Genomic DNA, 20,050 nt, shown 5'->3' on the forward strand with positions numbered 1-20,050 from the left:
ATGTGGTTACTGGAACAGACAATCATATGCCAAATTCCATACATGTTCACACCACATGTTGTACTATAATAAGAAATTGTAATTCTAACAGAAAAGCGTGTAGTTTTTGTGCAGCCTAACAAAAGGCAATGGGCGCTAAGACTTGCAACTAGCTCCAACATATCATGAACATGACTTGGGATATGTCAAATCCAGTTGTGAATTTTTTTGTCTACTGCGTTTTGCTAAGCTGCACAAGAAAGCCAAGTGCTCAGATGCTCATATTTCCATTCGCACTGAGTTCACTAAACCAATACGTCTGCTTAAGCAAGCAAGCAAACAATACTTGAATGCAATGCAGCAGTGGTATTATGAAGCAATAAGAAATATGAGAAGCAACAAAGTGAATGACAATGAATGCAGCATACTTCTTTTTCTTTCACTAGTTTCTGTCCAGCAAACAAAGCGATAAACCCTCAACTAAAGAAAGGCAGGCGAATATAGCATTGAAGCATTAGCTGGAATTGTTAAGCTAAAGAAAGTATCACTCAAATGCACTAGGTTTATTAATAATTACAGGCAGTGCTCTCCACAATGTTGGTATGGAAGCACTAGAACTCACCTCTGTATTCGTCGGGGTGCTGCTCAAATTCCTTGCAGAAGGCGAGGAACTTCATGAGCATGCGTTTCTCCACCACAGTCACATTTTTGCAGCTGAACACATCAGCACGTGAGCAGGGTACCTGCTGCAGGTTTCCATTGTGCATGGTCAGAATGCGGGTCAGTGCCTTGAACTCAGCATAGCGGGCAATGTTTGAGGAGATGAGCAGCTCCACAAGTGGGCCTCGGCTGAACAGAAGCTGGAATGCACAATGGGGTCAGGTGCAGACAGATGCACAACAAGAAGGTGCATCAGCTAGAGGCGCAGGCTATCTGATGCAGCTACATTCAGACCCATGAGTACCTGTGCATATTCCAAAAGCAAGGTCACCACAATCATGCATCAGTCACTTTTTGGCTGTCAGGACCAGAGCTCTTCAATTATACCTGTCGCGAATCTCCACAATGTGGACAGAGCGAATCGTGAAAACTACAGGGGCTTGCTATTTGTTTCATCACCAAAGGAGGAAAAAAACTATAAAACGAAATTTTCCCCATCATTACAACAAGAAACAAAAAGTCTAAGAGCACTTCCAACTGGCACCAGCTCTTTGGTGAGCTTTGTCATTTTGAGCACCTATTAACAGGCAACAAATGCAGTAACCTACTGGTGGCACGTTAGTCAAATGGCCCCAGGAGATTGATATTCAAAGCATGCCAAAGTTCAAAGCATGTTCAAAGTTTTTTAACTGGCAAGAGTGAAAAGCTCTTGCCAAGACCGCTTATTGCGCAGTGCATGCAAGTGCAAAAGACAAGTCCAGCTTTACCAGTACAGGCTGATTTCAGGAAAGACAGAACAAAGGGAAGTTTGGTTGGCATTTTTAATTGTCCTGCTTTTATTTGTGTCGGTGTCCAATGACTCACATCTATGATCCCAAACCTCTTTTTGTCTAGAAGAAGAGTTTAATGAAGTGCAAAAAAATTGCAGACTACATAAAAGTGAATGCCAAGTTTGCACCCTGCCATTACAGCCAAGTCTGGTAACACAGCTTAAAGGGGCCCTGAAACACATTTTGAATATAATAAGAAAATGTGCCATCGTGGAATGTCCATCTTAGGCGGAAGCTATTTCTGTTTTGCAATCATGTGTTTTATTCTTAAAGTGAAGCTTTCTTTGAAATTAAGAGTGACGAAATCTTGTCTGGTCGGGAAAAAACAGCATAATAGGAATAAAACACAGGACAACCAAAATGGGGTTGTCAAAAAATTGTTAAACATTTCGGTTTCCACACTGAGCTGAGAGGCAAAAAACCTTCAGCTTAAATCCACGTCAATAATTTTGGGCGGCACCTAAAGGAGCACATGATTCATGTGAAAAAGAAAAAAAAAAGTCGCTTCCAGTGCACTCGTTCAACACGCAGAAGCCAAGCAACACGATTTCAACTGGAGCCAAGCTTAAGTCATCGCCCAAGAAAAGAACTGGACAAAGCGACAGTATCTGGAATCCCTAACTATCCAAACAACCACACACATGCTTAATCGAAACGATGGCAATCTACCACCAACATACGCAAGATGCCTGAAGCAATTATTGATGCAGATTTAAGCGGAAGGTTTTTTGCCTCTCAGCTCAGTGAACAAGGCTTCCGTGTGGAAGCTGAAACTTGGATCGTCTCTGCAACGCTAAATACTTCTCGTCGATGGACCTCAAGTCTGGCTACTGGCAAATAAAAGTCGATGATAGGGATCGCGAAAAGACCGCCTTCATCATGCCAGATGGCCTCTATGAGTTCAAGGTTATGCCATTTGGACTGCCATTTGGCTCGGCGCCTGCAACATTCCAGCGCGTGATGGACACGGTTTCAGCGGGATTGAAGTGGCAGAGCTGTCCTGTTTACTTGGATGACATCGTCGTCTCCGCCGGAAATTTAAACGATCACCTTAGGCGGCTTGCGACAGTGCTAGAGGCCATCAAGTCATCAGGGCTTACACTGAAGCCGGAAAAGTGCCGCTTTACTTACAATGAGGTTCTGTTGCTAGGCCACATCATCAGCAAATCTGGAGTCCGCCCCGACCCACAGAAGACAGTTGCCATCGCAAAGTTCCCGCAGCCCATCGACAAGAAGGCAGTGCGTAGATTCCTTGGCATGTGTGCCTACTATAGGCACTTTGTCAAGGACTTCTCACGCATCGCAGAGCCGCTAACACATCTAACCAAATGTGATGTCGAGTTCAAGTGGGAAACGCTGCAGGCCGATGCATTTCAAGAACTCAAACAACGCATGCAGTCGCTGCCGGTACTTGCACACTTCGATGAGGACGCCGATACCGAAATCCACACTGACGCCAGTAGCCTAGGCCTCGGTGCCATCCTTGTCCAGAGGAAAGACGGACTTGAACGGATGATATCTTATGCTAGCCGGCCGATGTCAAAAGCGGAAGGCAATTCTACAACTGAAAAGGAATGCCTTGCCATCTTTTGGGCTACAGCAAATTCCGCCCTTACCTATATGGCAGGCCATTCAAAGTGGTCAGCGACCATCACGCGTTGTGTTGGCTAGCTAACTTAAAGGACCTTTCAGGACAGCTGGCGCGGTGGAGCCTCAGACTGCAAGAATATGACGTCACGGTAATCTATAAGTTCGGATGAAAACACTCTGACGCCGACTGCCTATCACGTGCCCCCATTGATCCCCCACCGTAAGACGATGAGGACGATGACGCCTTCCTTGGAATAATAGGCACGGAAGATTTCACTAAGCAGCAACGAGCAGACCCAGAGCTAAAAGGCCTCGTCGAGTATTTGGAAGGGAACACCAATGTTGTCCCTAGGGCATTTAAGCGCGTATTGTCTTCGTTCACGCTACAAAACAACCTGCTCGTGAAGAACTTCTCACCAGTTCGCGCCAACTTCCTTCTTGTTATTTCATTAGCGATGCGTCCAGAAGTACTGCACGTCCTACATGACGATCCAACCGCTGGGCACCTCATATTCTCCCGGACGCTGTGAAGGATACAGGAAAGGTATTACTGGCCGCGTCTGACCGCCAACGTCGCCTGTTACGTCAAGACATGCCGAGACTGTCAGCGACTCAAGACACCACCGACAAGGCCAGCAGGATTACTACAGCCGATCGAACCTCCTTGCCGACCATTTCAGCAGACCGGCATGGATTTGTTCGGACCGTTTCCGACGGCAACATCTAGAAATAAGTGGATCATCGTGGCGACGGACTATCTCACCCGCTTCGCTGAAACTAAAGCTCTACCGAAAGGAAGCGCAGCCGAAGTGCCGAAATTTTTCGTCGAGAACATCCTGCTGCGACATGGTGCCCCAGAAGTCCTTATCACCGACAGAGGAACGGCCTTTAGAGCAGAGCTCACCCAAGCCATTCTGCAATACAGCCAGACAAGCCAAAGGAGGACAACTGCCTACCACCCGCAGACGAATGGTCTCACGGAGCGCCTGAACAAAACCCTCGCCGACATGCTAGCAATGTACGTCGACGTCGAGCACAAGACGTCGGACGCGGTCCTGCCTTACGTAACCTTTGCTTACAACACGGCAGTGCAAGAAACAACACAGATCACGCCGGTCAAGCTGGTTTACGGCAGGAATCCGACGACTACTCTAGACGCCATGCTGCTGCACGTCTGTGACGAAGAGAATCTTGACGTCGCCACCTATCTCCAGCGCGCCGAAGAAGCCCGACAGCCGACACTACAACCTTTGACGACGCTACGTCAAGTACCAGCCCGGCGACCATGTTTGGGTTTGGACCCCTATACACCAACGAGGACTGAGCGACAAGCTTTTATGCCGCTGTTTCGGACCATACAAGATCACCCGACGCATTGGCACACTCGACTATGAAGTCGTGCCAGATGGCATTTCGCTATCACAGCGGCAGCGCTCACGACCTGAAATGGTTCATGTTGTGCGACTTAAGCCATTCCACCAGTGCTAATGAACTTTGGCGACGTCACATAGTTGAACTTTTCTTGGATTGTGTCACCTTGGGCTTTGTTTTTTGTTGTCTTGTTACTTTTTTTTAACAAGTGACCTTTTGTGTTTCACTCTCCTGTTATGTTTGTAGCATCGGGACGATGCCTTTTGAGAGGGGGGTATTGACACGTGAACTCGTTTATCTTTCACGGGTGAGCGCTTTTAAAGGGACACTAAAGCGAAGCAACAAATCAGTTTATACTAATAAAGCATTGTTTGAGAACCTTGCAGGCAGTCATGCCAAGATAATAGTCTCATTATTCGATGAGAAAATGAACGTCGAAGTATCAGTATTTGAATTTCGTGCCAAAACCCCGACGCCGGTACATCAGTGTGACGTCAGGGACTCCAAAATATGTTTTCGCATTTGGGCTGCGTTGGCTGAGTAAAAGTTCCCGAAACTTTCCATGTTGAATATTTGGTTCCTTTAGAACACAATGTAGTCAATCTGTACCGCTATATATAATTAGTAGGCCCAGAAGGTGCAATCAACATCCATGACGTCACAGCGACCAGGTGCGGGAACTTGAAGGAGGCGTCGCCACCTTTCTTTCGTTGTGCGCTTTTTCTGGCTTACCAAGTGTCTTATCGTGGTAAGAGTGGTGTTTTTGGTGTTGTAGAAAGCTAATCTACTGATGCAGAAGAAATCATTTTTCTCTTTAGTGTCCCTTTAATGTCTAAGAAATGTTATCGCTCAGCGCAGGATGCGTCTACAAGTTTCAGATGTTTCTAGAATGTTACCGATGCTTCTATCCGCTGTCTGTTGTCGCCGAACCTTGTGTAATCTGATTGCATGTATGTGCGACGCGAATGGTGTACAACTTTGTGGAAGGCACGTGGGTCCCAGCGGTTACTCTGGAACATTCAACGACTGATCTATAAAAGCCGATGCGCTTGACCCGCTGATCAGATTTTGACAATCGCCGACTGTGTTCGCCGTTGTCGCCGTTCTTTAAGTGTAGCTTGTTTTTGTGGGCACAGGTTCGCCCAATAAAAGTTAGTTTCGTCTTTCACAGTATTGCTACTGTGTTCTTCATACATCACTCCACGTGACAATATCATACAATTAAATCTGCTACTGATCATATTGTCCTCAATAATTTGTTTGCTGACTTCTGTAACTGCTCCAAAGCATGGCAAATGAATATAAACTTTTCCAAAACTGTCTTTTACACAACGCTCATGCCCTTCCTTCTTTGCCTAAGCCTTTAACAATATTACTTTAAATAGGGCCTTCGAATTCAAATATTTAAGTATCCTGTTAACACACGATTTGTCATTGTCAAAACACATTGATGTCACCTGTAGCAAGGCCTTTAAACGACTAAACCTACTTACATCATACGCTGTGTATTACTCCTCAAGAAACTAAACTCCCTACATATAAAACCCTCATTTACCCCATCCTCGAATATGGCTGCGTTGTATGGAATCCATACAAACACTGTGACGTCCAAAAACTAGGATCAGTGCAAAAAAAGGCAGTGCATTTTGTTTGTAGGAGATATGACAAGAAATTTTCACCATCTAACTCTCTTCCCGTACTTGGTCTTACTCCTCTTACAGAGCATCGCAAACTTGGATGCCTAAAATTCCTTCACACGTTAATCCATTCTCCTCGTCTCTCCTCTCTAGATAATTATTTTACTTTTTCCAAACCTTCATGTAAGGGGTCACCACGTGCTAAATATCTCAACCATTTTTGCCCAGACTGATTCCTTTAAGAACAGTTTCTTTCCATCAACAATTCAAGTCGAATTCATTACTGGGCAACATCCATTCACTACCACTGAAACAACTCGCGCAAGCTTATTTATATATGTTTGTGTGTTTTTGGTGCATCCCACTCCTGCAATAGCCTCACTGAGGCTGCAGTATGTATAAATAAATAAATAAATAAATAAATAAATAAATGAACAAGCATGGCGTCGCGCGCACAATCAAACATAAACACATCTCACTCGATGACCGTGCGCACACGCTGTCAAAACGCTTGAGTGAGAAAGCGCAGCAGCAGCAGAGAGCAAGCAGCAGAGAGCAAATTGACCTTCGTGCTGCCTCTCGCTTCAACGCAAACTAAGCGGTGGGAACACAGCTCACACAAAGCTATCAGCACTTGGTGCACTCTGTCCGCATCGCACTTTCCAGATAGGACCCGCACCATACGCAGCTGCCACCGGAATAACCCCCCTTCCCTCATCTTCCCAGGGTGCATTTCGCACGATGGAAAATGGCATACTTCCTACCTGCTTTCCTCCCTTGCACGTGCGAGACTGAGCCACCATTACCGGCTCACCCTCGCATGCTTTCACTCGCACATACAGCACACAGCACAGAGCAACAATGTTATCGCCCTTGGACTTTATACAGAACATCACAGTAACGCTGACTGCAGAAATGTGCCTGGAGTGTCCATATAATTGCTATCGCAATAGAACTAGTTCTAGAATGCCCAACAGAAGATCACTTTAGCAGATGTGATGTTCAATACATTTACCAAAAGTGGCAAACCAGATTATTATCACAACAAAGTTAGAAAGATGTCTGCACATTATAAACATCCCAAATTTTATGCAATACCACAAATCACCACATGACAATACAATATGCCATAGCTACACTGTAAAGAAGATTTTAAGCAATTTATTTTATATATGAAGATGTGTTGCATAAAACACGAGTAATTCTGATATGTAGAGCAGCATGTCCACAAGCAGGCCCTACATCAATTCCCACTGTGTGCCCATATGTCAAGTTGAAGTGGCTAAGACACACCATTATAGTTCACACTTCTTTTTATCATGGTGGTGCATTTTGAGTGAATTTTCATAAAGCTTTACTAACTTACAAACTAATTGCATTAATTTAAAACTTTATATGACTAGTTAACTCTCTAACCCCCAATCCCGAGCTGTGCTCGTTGCAGGAAGTTACACCAATGTCATCAATGATGAGTCACACTCATTCAACCCAACGTTGTGCTGCTCCCATTGCCAAAGACGAGCTACAGTCAGCATTGAGGGAAGGCTGCTGTTAATAGTAGCTTTTCTTTTTCTTTTCAACTTTTTGTGTTAATTGTGACCAGCAACCAATCAAGTAACATATGTTGAGAATCAAAATGGCAGAAAAAAGTATAGCTACATAAAAATTTGGGAAATTTTGTATGTTTCTGGAGGTTAAAGGGTTAGGACTTTCCATGTGTTTACAGGTTTTAGATTAATTTACTGAAAAGCAAGCACTGCCCCTTAAACATTTTCTTAACAAATACAAACCTCTCGTTTTAGAATGAACTGTTCATGGAACACCCAGGCTGATGTTATACGTTATATTCTGAATGCCGACACGTACCAAGCTGAACACCAATGATGGCCAGCAAATATCTTACTGGCTGTCTCCGCTGTCGTGCACTGGGTTTGGAAAAGCTTCAACGAAACCAACTGTGTGCGTAGAAACTTTCAAGTACACTGGCCAAGCACACGATGAGACCCTGCTTCATGAAATCAAAATGAGAAACCCACCTTGGGAGCCAGATCTAGGTTAAATTTCCGTGAGAGGTTCAGCAGCTTCTCCAAGGACCATAACTCCTTGACCTTCTCAAGCTCCCTTCCACTGGCATTTCCAGAGTTGCTTCCTTTTGCTCTAGCATCTTGCTCCTCAGTTTCTTCATTCAGGCCATCCGATATGCTTTCTGTGTGCTGTGTCACGCTACCATAAGTAGCATCAACAGAGCTTCCAGCACTGGCCACAGTGTGGTAGGCAGCACTGACATCCTCACTCTCCACAGCCACCACAGGCTCGTCGCTACCACTTGAATCCACTACGTCAGCAGCAACCACACTGGAATGCTCTGTGCTCTCTGCGGAGTAAGGGCACGGACAGCTGGCAACCATATCATCTGCCGCGGTACTCTCGGTCGATGCCGAGTGCACTGGTCCCTCAGCAGCAGAGTTTTCTCCAGAGCTGGTCCGCAACTGCAGCAATGCCGGTCCAGCTGGGGGGCAGTCCACAAGCTTTTCTGGGCTATACAAAAACAGCAGTTCTGTTGACACTGCCATTTCGAATTATGGTCACATTACCTCCTGAATGCTCATGCTCTCTTGAATGTGCAGTTTAAAGGTGAAAAGGCTCAGGAGACTTCTTGGTCTATTAGTCGTGATGTCTGAAATGCAGTGCCTCTGACAGTGCATGTTCCTATCAGGCATCTTTTACATGATTAGCTTTGCTGCTTAATTCTAAGTATCACTTTGGATCTTTCGCCAACAATGAACAATGGAAATTGTGCCTGCCAGGTGGCTCTTCCATTCTTTCAAGACTTACAGTATGGCTCAAGCAACAACACACCCCTCCCACTCTTATGAAAAGTGAGCTTTCAACCTCTGCACTAAGCATGCTTTTGCGAGTACAATGACACCAGTCCTCCACTAGTGTTCCTTCTTTTTTTGCTGATGGCTCAGCCTTCTCAATCTGCATTAAACCACCTCATATTTCCTCCAGCAATGACTCTTCCCCCACCTGCTTCTGTGCGGAGCACATGCTCAACTCCCGAGGTGCTTTGTCACTTTCATATTATAATCAGGCCATACAATGAGTAGTAGAAGCTATCACATAGTTTATACTAGCGTTCTTGCCACCCCATTCCCGTTATCCTCAGTTTGACTAGTGTACAGATTGTCCTCAGTTTGAACAATGCTATGTAGAGTATGAGTATCTAATAATCACTTACACATTCACGATCTCTTTTGTATTGGAAACTGAAGTGTGGTTCTGAGAAGTCAAGATTAGTCTTTCACCAGGCCCCAGAGGAGTCTGGGCCAGCGACTCTGGTGGCAGCGATTCATTCTGCAAATAATGAATGCAGACAGCTGTGAATGCACATGCTTGCTGAGTGAAAATGACAAATACTATCATGACCAGAGATGCCTGCACTCCTGTCAGGATATTCGAGAAGAAGGGAAACAGAGGGACTCGATTTTTGTTAGTCACAACCATAAATAGCCAACAGGCAATGAAGCCAAGGAAAGCATAGGGGTAAATTAGCTGTGGTTGAAATTGAAATGTATAAAATAAGGAAGAAAACAGAAATGAAAGTAGACAAATAGCAAGGGTCTCAAATCTGGAAGCCTTGATGCCATCACACAGGTGATGCTATCAGGTAGCATTCAAGGGTTTACAAGCCATGTGCCTGCTCTCCAAAGTTCAGATGTTACACGATGCCATCGGGCAAAAAAAAGGGTGTTCCATATCCGCCCGCCATGGCTCTGAGTGGCACTGGCAAGCACTCCCAGGGCTAAGCCTAGTACACATAAATACCCAAGCTAGAGGACAGATTGATGGCCCTCGCTGTAGCACAATTGGTAGTGCATCACATGCATAAAGCAAAGCTTGTGGGTTCAGTATTCATAAGCAATAAGTTATCATTTCGGCCACTTTCATTTCTCTTTGTCTTCATTATTTTCTACATTTCAGTTTCAACCACAGCTAATTAACACTATGCTTTCCTTGGCTTAATTGTCTGTAGGCTTTATATGATCCTGTCATGATACTGTACTTCCTTGCCATATCTCAATTTAAATAAGTTGCAAAACTTTACTGTTCCATGACTGAATTTGTGTGGTCCATGCAAGCAAAATGAGATAGTTTCACTGCACTGCATGGCAAGAAGGCTAGCACACTGACTCACCTGTGCGAACATCCACTCCCGCAAGCTGCTTAAGTTGTAGCTAGCCCAAAGGCCGCCATAATGAGCTTCTCTGGAATGTAAGGTAAAGCAAATCCATTTAAGGCAAGACACAGCACAAGAGAATGGACACATTTTAATGTAACTTAAATAGTAAATTTTACCACAATATTATAGTTGCAAATAGCCAAATTTCGAATATTATTAAAACAGTCTTTTGAATAGAAAGGACTGTTTTAGAAAGCAACAGAATTCCTATCCAGTATGAGAAACTGCTATTCGAAATTGTCGAATATATGTTTCCATTTGAACATGAGGGTTTTAGAAAACCTTAATGAAACCTCAAGGGAGAGAGATCAAAGCAATTGAGGTCTGTTCCAACTGATTCTGTAAAATAGCCATTGCAGAGTTGTTGCACAAGGTCCTAACTTTGGACCGTTAGACCAAGTAATGTTACCCTAGGTCAATTTTTTGAAAAGTTGTGGCTGGTACTACAAGAGTTAAAAAGACACTAAAGGCAAACACTAAATCAATCTAAAGTGAAAGATTAATGCTCGAGAATATCTAAGGTGACAATATTATCGCGTACAGAGCTTTATAATCGAGAAATTGAGGTAAATGCAGGACATGATTAGAGACTACCCTGGGACATTCAAGCATTTGCCCGATGACGAAAGCACTTCTGAGTTAAATTCTGTCACTAGTACTCAACTACTCATTGCAAAAAACACACTCATATTGTATTATCAGATGAAATAAAATGCTACTTGTCCAGTTTCATTTCATGTTTAGAAAAAAGAACTCCTTGAAATTTCCGTTGACAACGGCATGGGCGGTCAAAAGGTTTCATTCTCGCTTTATTCTGCACCACCTGTGCTTTTGCATTTCAATACTTTTCTGATCACGTAGTGCTGCGCTCGTTTTGCTGACTCACGAAACTCGCACAAACTGCAAGTAGCAGAGAATTCAACTTCCATGTGATGTCGCAGGATGCTCGTACGGCCTGTGCCACTTGACCAAGAAACAGCTGCAGCGGTGAATCCGCCGTCTGTCGGCCGCCGTTTTACTCACCGACGGCAGCAAAGGGCGGTGGTGGTATATGCAACGTCACCACTCCCCCGGTTGGGTGGCGCAAGATTTGAATTTCGAAAAACGTATTCGGACCCTTCAGATACAATTTTCTTGTGAACTAAGTCTTTTTTTGGCAAGGAACAAGCGTTAGGAGGTTTCTAGAATGGTATTTAAACAGTCCACGTCGACTTAGCATTTGCCTTTAGCGTCCCTTTAAATGACTGTGCTTGATTAGAAAACCTGCCATTTAAAGATAAACCAATCGCCTGCAATAATTGTGCCTCAGATTGCTTCAGAAAAACCCAGTATATGCAATTTTCCAGACACTTTTCTAAATTGTGTTGTTTATTGGAAAGAATGCAAATGCAGTTATTTAATGACACTACCTTTTCCCATCTACCACAGTGCCTATAATATACCTTGTTCTGAAGTAATGAAACAGGCTAAATATGCATAAATCTTGCAAAGTATGAAAATAATAGCAATAATAACAATAGCAAAAATGAAGCAAAGCAGCAGTGAAGTCATGTTTACTTAGCAGAGATATGCGACCTGAAACACTTTTCTAACTAATCATAGAATGGCCTCACTATTACAAGATTTCACCTTGGAAATCTCCTGCTGCAAAAATGTTTCAGATCCTGTATAAGTGGAGTGAGAGGTAATTATTGCATCGATGTGCAGCTTTCTTTCTGCTTTCTCTTCACTAGTGCGCTGGAAGCTACACAGGGGGGATAGCAAAAGGGCAAGGCCCTGTCAACCCCGCCCCTCCATTTTTTTTCCTCTTTACGACGCTACTTCTGGTTCAGGCATGTGCAGCGCTCTCTCAATGCGAGATAGGCGCTCGGGCACCTGGAGCTACATCACTTACAGAGACCAATCAGTGCACGTGGTTGTCTGATCATCTCACCGACGAGAATGCTCATCGCAGCACCCTGCGGCAGCTGCAGTACAACACTAAACAGCCTGCTGGTGCAGCAATCTCGGATGCCACACTCAGCAGACACACTTACATGTAAATGGCATGTGTAGACTAGAGGTACAAGGATGAAACACTTTTTTTTACTATTTTTGAGATCGCAGCCGTGTGTTTTCATTTAATTCAAAATTAGCAATAACAATATTACTGAGACTGTTCTCACAATCATGAAATCAGCCAATAACTGTTCGTGGGCTTGACTGAGTGCGACACAGCCGCACAACAACATTTCAAAAGAAGGGGGCAAGCGATTTTTCACTGTTTTTGACATGAGATTGTAAATTCCCTGCTGCATGCAGTGCAACAATATTTGGCTCACATGTTCACAGGAGCCTAGTCTACAGATCAGCAGCATTTTCTCATTAAACTAAAAATGTGTTTGAGAGTCCCTTGAAAATGCGCTACATTGCTACTATTACTATTACATTATTACTATTACATTACTATTGGCATTCCAGTTCACAGATCCCAAAAGCGTGCCTCTGAAGTTCAAGACGATCTTAACAGGAACACCAAGGCATTTTATTGCAGATTTTGGGGACACACATCTAGAAAGTGTAGCTAGTCTTAGCATTTCTGCTAAGCAGACATGATTTCACTTGTCTTCAGTAAATATAATCCAACAAATTTCAGCCTATTCCAGTGACAGCTGCTGACCATTGAAAAGTGGAAAACATTGGCTAACGTTTCTTTTACAATATCTAGATATAATCAAAATGGTAAACATACATGGAGCTGTAGCATCTCACAGCAGCACTCCAGTGTGACCCATTCAGATGCATGTCACGATTGAGCTAAGTGAGCCAAGGAGCGCAGATTTTTGGGCTAGTTGCTTCGTTGCATCAATTGAAGTCACAGCACTGGATTGACATGACTTGTGCTATAGCACATGTCCTGTCATCTTTCTTGTTTGCGTCAATCCAGCGCTATGACTTCAACTTAAGTGAGCCCAGTTACTACATAGCTGAAAACAGCACCTGGAGATCTGAGACAACCAGAACAATGGGGACATCAGGTTGCTCCCCTCTGCTTTTATTTTTTCAAACCCTTGCTAGTCAAGCAAAACGCTCCTTTTCTTCAACTACCCTACCAAACATCCTGTGAAATAACTCCAAAAAGTTCTGGAATATTATAAATCCAAACCGTTCGCAACCACTTGCTCTGTGCAACAAGAAAAATAAGCCTATTCCTGATCACGAAATCGCCGAAGCGCTTAATCATGCATTCTCTTCCGTGTTTACGAATGAACCTAAAGGTGAACTTCCTGGATTCCCACTTTTCAGTTACCATACAATGCCCGCAATCACCTTCAGTTCTGATGGAATCAGGAAATGCATTGATTCCTTAAAGCTGTCGTCTTCACCTGGCATCGATGGTATTAATTCCAAAATCTTAAAAAATACTAAATATGTTACAAGCGAGATGTTATGCCACATTTTTCAGCAATCTTTATCATCAGGAGTGGTGCCGGATGACTGGAAAGTGGGTAAGGTTATACCAGTCCCAAAGAAAGGTCCTTCATCATCATGTAGTAGCTACCGCCCAATTTCTCTAACTAGCGTCTGTTCAAAATTAATGGAACATGTGCTTTACTCCCACATTGCTACATTCCTAACATCTGTCAGTTTCTTCCACCCTAACCAGTATGGCTTCCGTAAAGGTTTATCTTCTGATAGCCAATTAGCACTCTTTATAAATGACATAAGCTCTAGCCTTGATCAAAACATCCCAGTTGATGCCCTCTTTTTAGATTTCGAAAAGGCGTTTGACAAAGTTCCGCATCAACGACTTCTCCTAAAACTTTCTCGCTTGCACCTTAATCCCCTTGTTTTGAACTGGATATGAAATTTCTTGACTAACAGACAACAGTTTGTGTATGCTAACAACCACTCCTCTAAAAGCCCTGTTCTCTCCGGTGTACCCCAAGGCACAGTTCTCGGGCCCCTCCTATTCCTTGTATATATATATGATTTACCGGCTAATCTTTCGTCTAACATTCGCCTTTTTGCTGACGATTGTGTTATTTATTGCCCAATCCTAGCTGATACCGACAACCACGCATTGCAAGATGATCTAGACAAAGTTACCATTTGGTGCAGCATGTGGCTAATGTCACTGAACACTACAAAGACTTTACTAATACCTTTTCATCAACGAAAGTTTCACCATACTCCTAAGTACGTCCTCTGCAACTCGGAAATATCATCAGTGGAGTCATGCAAGTACCTTGGCCTTACACTCTCAAATAGCCTTTCTTGGTCCTCTCATATTACGAACATCACTAACGAAGCCAATCGCACGCTTGGTTACTTCCGCCGCAACTTGCGCTTCGTACCACCATCCTTAAAGATACTAACTTACCTAACTTTTGTCAGACCTAAGCTAGAATACGCATGCTCTGTTTGGGACCCACACCAAACCACCCTTTCTAACACTCTAGAAGCAGTTCAGAATCGTGCAGCTCGCTACATTTATTCTGATTATTCTTACCACACTAGTGTCTCTCAGCTAAAATTAAAAGCAGGAATTTCCAATCTAGATATAAGGCGTCATGTTTTCAGACTGTGTCTTTATCACAAATCTTATCATTCTGCTCCTAGTACTTCAGCCATCATTCCAGCACATCGTCAGTCTTGCCGATTACGTCACAAAATATCTGTGTATCCTCCGCCTGCCCGGACCACTGCGCACCTACATTCTTTCTTTGTGAAGACTGCCCGGGAGTGGAATGACCTTTCCGCCGACGCTGTGCACCACTCCAATCCACATCATTTCAAGGCTGCCATTGAGTCCATAATCCACTGAAGTGGTCACCCACCCCTCATGTAATACCCCACACTGGGGCCTTTGAGGTAATAATAAATAAATAAATAAATAAATAAATAAATAAAAGTGGCATGGGCTCCCAGTTGAAAGCACGGTATCACTTATTGACCCTTTTTGCGAAGCAGTTTGCTCTATAGAAATGAGATGACGGGAACAGCGGCATACCACTCGTTGCCTCAGCGAAAGCGCATGAATACGAAACCATTACCTCTTCTGTCCTGCTTCTGTGCGATAAGTTGTCGGAAATGCAACTGGGTTTTCGCTAACGCACCGTGTTACATTCATGCTGCAAAATGGGTAATGATAGAGAGAAGACGTGCAGTAGTGCATAACCAAGAGATTGCACCGAGAGGAAGCCACACTTCTATATCGAATAAGGACAGGATCTGCTAATACACCGGCCTGGTTATTTAAAACGGGGCGAATCAATTCTCCGAACTGTACGGCATGCAACGAGACAGGAGACATTGAGCACTTTTTGTGGTCCTGCCAGCAATTCCAAGATGAAAGAGACACTCTCCTGAAAAATCTGCAAAACAAGGACCTTCCGTATGCGCGCCTGCAACACTTTATATTTCCCGAGGGATCAGTTATAGCCCACAAAGAAACTTCACATCTCTTCATCGAATTCTTAAGAGAGACTGGTTTGATGGACATATGGTGAAACCCTTCAGCGGTATTGTGCGAGACGCTCGGGCGGAGCAATTGCCGGCTTTGTTCGCCAGGCTAAACCCGCCTGTTGCTTCAATTCACCCCCACCACTACCACCACCACCACGTGCAGTAGTTGGCTGAAGTGTGACTCGCATGTTAAAGAATGGAATGAATTTGTGTGTCTAAGTCCCCAAACCACAGCTGCATAAGGACTGTCTGTTTTCCTGGCCCTTCACAATGCATGGCTTCCTTCGAGGACAAAAAAGACCACTTACCCGCCAGCATTGTATTGCTGAATTCCACAAAAACGACTTCGACCCCGGAACGTCTAGACAAGTGAGTACAGCTTGTTATACGGTGACAAAGGGAGTAGCGCCACTCCTTGGCATAAAGTAAGTCTCTCTCACGTTATTTGCTCATGTCCACCCCAACTCGCATGCATGCAAACTTACACCCACTCCATCACCAACGTATCAAGAATAAGTGAACGGGTGCACACAAGCATCAATACGCTGAGGCATGGGTGACGACGGCTGCACTGACAGCACACTAATGTTCAAAACTGAACTGACTGAACGCTTTGTAATGGTCCACACAGTAAGCAAATGACTAGCGATGATACGTATTTGCTACAAGCTATTACTAAGTACAGATCATCTACGTTACAAGTCCTGTGCGACGTAAGAACAAATCTATCACAACTGAGCACGCCCATGACAGATCAGGCAGAAAATAGACAATCAGATAGTGATCGCACGGGGAACTTTACCGAGTCAGAAACATGACAAGCTGCTGATTAAGATTGTTTGCTAAATAAAGAACAAAGAACAAAACACAGTCATACCGATTCATTTCATAATATGAAAATTAGCATAGTTTGGAGTACTATTTCTAGCCTCGCACGTAGTACAAGCACAATATACACTGCTTGCTCCATTTGGGCAAAGCCTAACGAACTCTGAAAGTGCTTACATGTCCTCAGAAGCTGCAACTAAGGCTCCTGTGTCATCCACCCAGTTACCGTCTATGATATCCGCCGAAAGAGTGGTTTGCAGAGTCACACCAGCATCATGTACGGTGCTCACGGAATGAAATGCAACACAGAGCATTTAGTAGAACCCTGCATATGTGCAAAGTATGCGAGAGCACCATGCCATGTCGCAAGGAATTTGGTCACCAAGGGACACGAACTGCAGCCGGTGGAAACGAAAGTATGCACATTACTTAGCCCTAAATTGACGCGTTTTATTCCGTGAGCACTGTACATCCATTGTAAACACAGAGGCAATGGGGGCAACTGAGGCAAGCAATGGACGCGTCACCACATGATCAAACATGGCAGCACCCACAAGATCGCCGTGAAAAGGGTCAATAGCAACATCTCATGTTGGCCACTCATGCTGTTAACAGCTAGCCTTTTAATAAATTTAATGACGGTGTCAGATGGCCACTTTCGATAGTGGTCAAGCCAACCTTCGAGCAAGCTGCCTCCCGAAGCTTGCTGAAAGGAGCCATTTGCGACTGAGAAATGCAATCCCGATCGGGCTCAATCGTGATTTAAGATCTGCTGTGTGACACCTGTATAAAACATTATGCAACAGGCTTTCTAAGGGTGGCAGCTGACATGTGCCACTAAGATTTTAATTGTAATTTATTTAGCGCAAGAGCTAGTCTACACTCGGTGACATGCTAGGCAAAACAGATATGCAAGAACCCTTGCATGTGAGCACTTGCATGCCTGCCACCCAGCACAGGGAAAAAATAAACGAACGAACAAATGAATACATAATGACAGGAGTGAGCAAGTATGGGATGAGAAGGAAGTAGAGTATAATGCAAAGAAAGAAGAACGATGCAAGAAAGGACAGAAGTGATGTGATGGCAATGACGATGGTCGGAAGTGAGAAGGAGAAAAGAAAGAGCGACTCCATGACAGAGGTAGGCAGAGTTGTAGGGAAAGAAGGCTGGAGTGGGATCAAACAGGAAATGGGGAGGGGGAGGACGCACAATTTTATAACCAGCTTTTGAAACATGAAATGCGGGAATGCCTTGGAGAGTTCCTGGGACTCTGCAGGTATGGAGGGCAGAGGATAACACAAGGCAACTGGGATGGACAGGAAGTCCTTAATGGAAGCAGGGAGCAGAGACTCGCGTTGCCTGATTGTCTTGCCGTGAAGTGGCTCAAGTTGTCTGGATCTCTTGCAGACGCACATTGAGGTAGACAGCTGGCAGTTGTGGAGGGAGCCATCCAGGAGTCTGCAGAGCATGTAAACTTCGAATGTCCTTCTACACTTATCCACAGGCCACCAGGCCAACAATGCTAGCAGTGCAGGTTATGGCCTTCCTGTCCTGTTGTGAGCCCAAGCGCTGATAATTCGCAAAGCCCGGCGCTGGAAACCCTCAAGTCAGCCAATTATAGATGTCGTTGGTGAGGGGACTAGACAGCACAGCAGTATTCAAGCAGGGGAAGGACCAATGCGGTGTAAAGGACTCGTAGTGCCACAGTGCTTTGTGGCATGAGATGCGAAGCCAAAGGTTTGCCAAGCTTTAGCGATGATGCCAACAATGTGTAACGAGAAGTTCAAGTTGTATGAAAACGTTACACCCAATATGGTGAAGTTGCCAGTGGCTGTCAGTTGTGACTCAGCTATATTGTAGACAGGGTTTGAGTGTGCCTTGCTTGCAGTGAAGCCAAGCCCTGAGGGACTCCTGATGAGACAGCAAACCAGGCAGAGCAGGCACCGCAATACAAGACCCACTGGCTCAGGTACTGCTGGAAACAAGATACTCAGGTGTGCAGCAGCCCTCCAATGCCTGTCCGCCAAGCTCCTTTTTTTGTGAGCAGATGGTCTATGTACAGCACATCAAACGCATTGGTGAAAACGAGCTGAATCAGATCTAGCAGGGTGCAGTTGTCCATGTGGTCACTCAAGAAGTGTGTGATGGTCGCTAATACTGTTTCACAGCTGCAACCAGAACGAAAACCATGTTGACACTCGGTGAGGTAGTTGGACTCTTCATGGAGGTTGAGGAGCTGGCTATTCAATACCCGCTCAAATGTGCGGCAAACAGTCGAGGTGTTTAATATTGGATGATAGTGTTTTGGATGATCTGGCCTTCCACTACCCTTGTGCAGAAGTGTGACCAGTGCCCGATGCCACGTCTCGTGTACGATGCCGTTGTCAATGAGCACAAGCTGGGAAAATTACAATCGTTCCCAGAGGCAGCCAAGGTGTCTTATATGAGGAAAGCTAACGTTAAATGAAAGAAGAAACACACACGCGCTCTATATGGTTATTCGATCGTTGAGCTGATGCCACAATATGAACGAAAATATAATACATAACAGAAAGATTAACGTGCTTACTTATCCAAATGTAGAACCCTCTGTCCAATTCTCGATACTGCGGCGGCTACAATGGATTCTGGCATACCTGCAATAAATCACAGTTAGCAGAGTCAAATTAAAAAACACAATTATCACACAGAGGAAATACTGTAAGTTTGTCGAATGTCGCTTTTGCTGCACAATGATCCGCAGAATTCTCCTGGTTATTACGAGCATTCTTAGCAAATGTTCGCAAGAATTATATTTCAATGAAATGAAGATCTATAGCTAGCAGAAGACGCGCTTGTCAAATATTGCTTTAGCTTTGACTCGCAACAGCAGGACTATGTGGCTTACTAATGCAATGTACAGCCGATCACTCTCCTGCAACTAATCGTCTAACAAAATTAAACATGCCCTCAGAGACTCCTTGTAAATACATCAAGATCACGCAAAACAAGACTCGGTGCGGTTTCGGGTCTTAAAAAGAACACACGCACCTGTTCCAACGACGATTACATCATGATCTGTTGGAAGGTCGTCCATTTGTAACTTTGTATGGCCAGGCGTATGCGGTTTAAAATTGCAATCACGTAGCAGTTGATCTAGCGTCTACAGAAGCAATATTTCGGCGCTGACGCCACTGCAAATATTATTTCAGAACCGCCATTGCTCTGCGCCGAGCTCGTACGACGGTCCGCCTACCTAGCGCACGGCGCACCACATGTGGGCGATGAACCAATCTTCGTAAATGTAATTCTTATTTGGTAAATATTTAGAACATGTCAACCAACAAGTTAAATTACCGTGTATATTGCTTTTATTAATAAATATGTTGACAGGTGCTGAGGGAACGTCAATAAAAGTGCATGGAGGAAGGGCCAGCATAGAATGTGGGCCAGTGTATTTCATCTAGGAGGCTATAATAGAG

The 20,050-nt window shown here is 44.3% G+C and overlaps 1 protein-coding gene across 1 annotated transcript in view; it reads right to left on the minus strand.

Annotated features, from left to right (window-relative positions):
- Rep (Rab escort protein) overlaps positions 1 to 19,847 on the minus strand; it is a 48,074-nt gene extending 28,227 nt beyond the window's left edge. The window contains exons 1-6 of the mRNA XM_050182774.3: positions 19,620 to 19,847; positions 19,159 to 19,225; positions 10,266 to 10,335; positions 9,309 to 9,424; positions 8,104 to 8,605; positions 602 to 839 (exon numbers count right to left, since the gene is read on the minus strand). Of these exons, the coding sequence (XP_050038731.1) occupies positions 602 to 839; positions 8,104 to 8,605; positions 9,309 to 9,424; positions 10,266 to 10,335; positions 19,159 to 19,225; positions 19,620 to 19,665 (1,039 nt within the window). The 5' untranslated portion in view covers positions 19,666 to 19,847. The remainder of the gene's footprint in view (positions 1 to 601; positions 840 to 8,103; positions 8,606 to 9,308; positions 9,425 to 10,265; positions 10,336 to 19,158; positions 19,226 to 19,619) is intronic.
- Between the last annotated feature and the right edge of the window lie 203 nt (positions 19,848 to 20,050).

The sequence above is a fragment of the Dermacentor andersoni genome, chromosome 4 (genome assembly GCF_023375885.2).
Source record: "Dermacentor andersoni chromosome 4, qqDerAnde1_hic_scaffold, whole genome shotgun sequence".
Taxonomy (NCBI): domain Eukaryota; kingdom Metazoa; phylum Arthropoda; class Arachnida; order Ixodida; family Ixodidae; genus Dermacentor; species Dermacentor andersoni.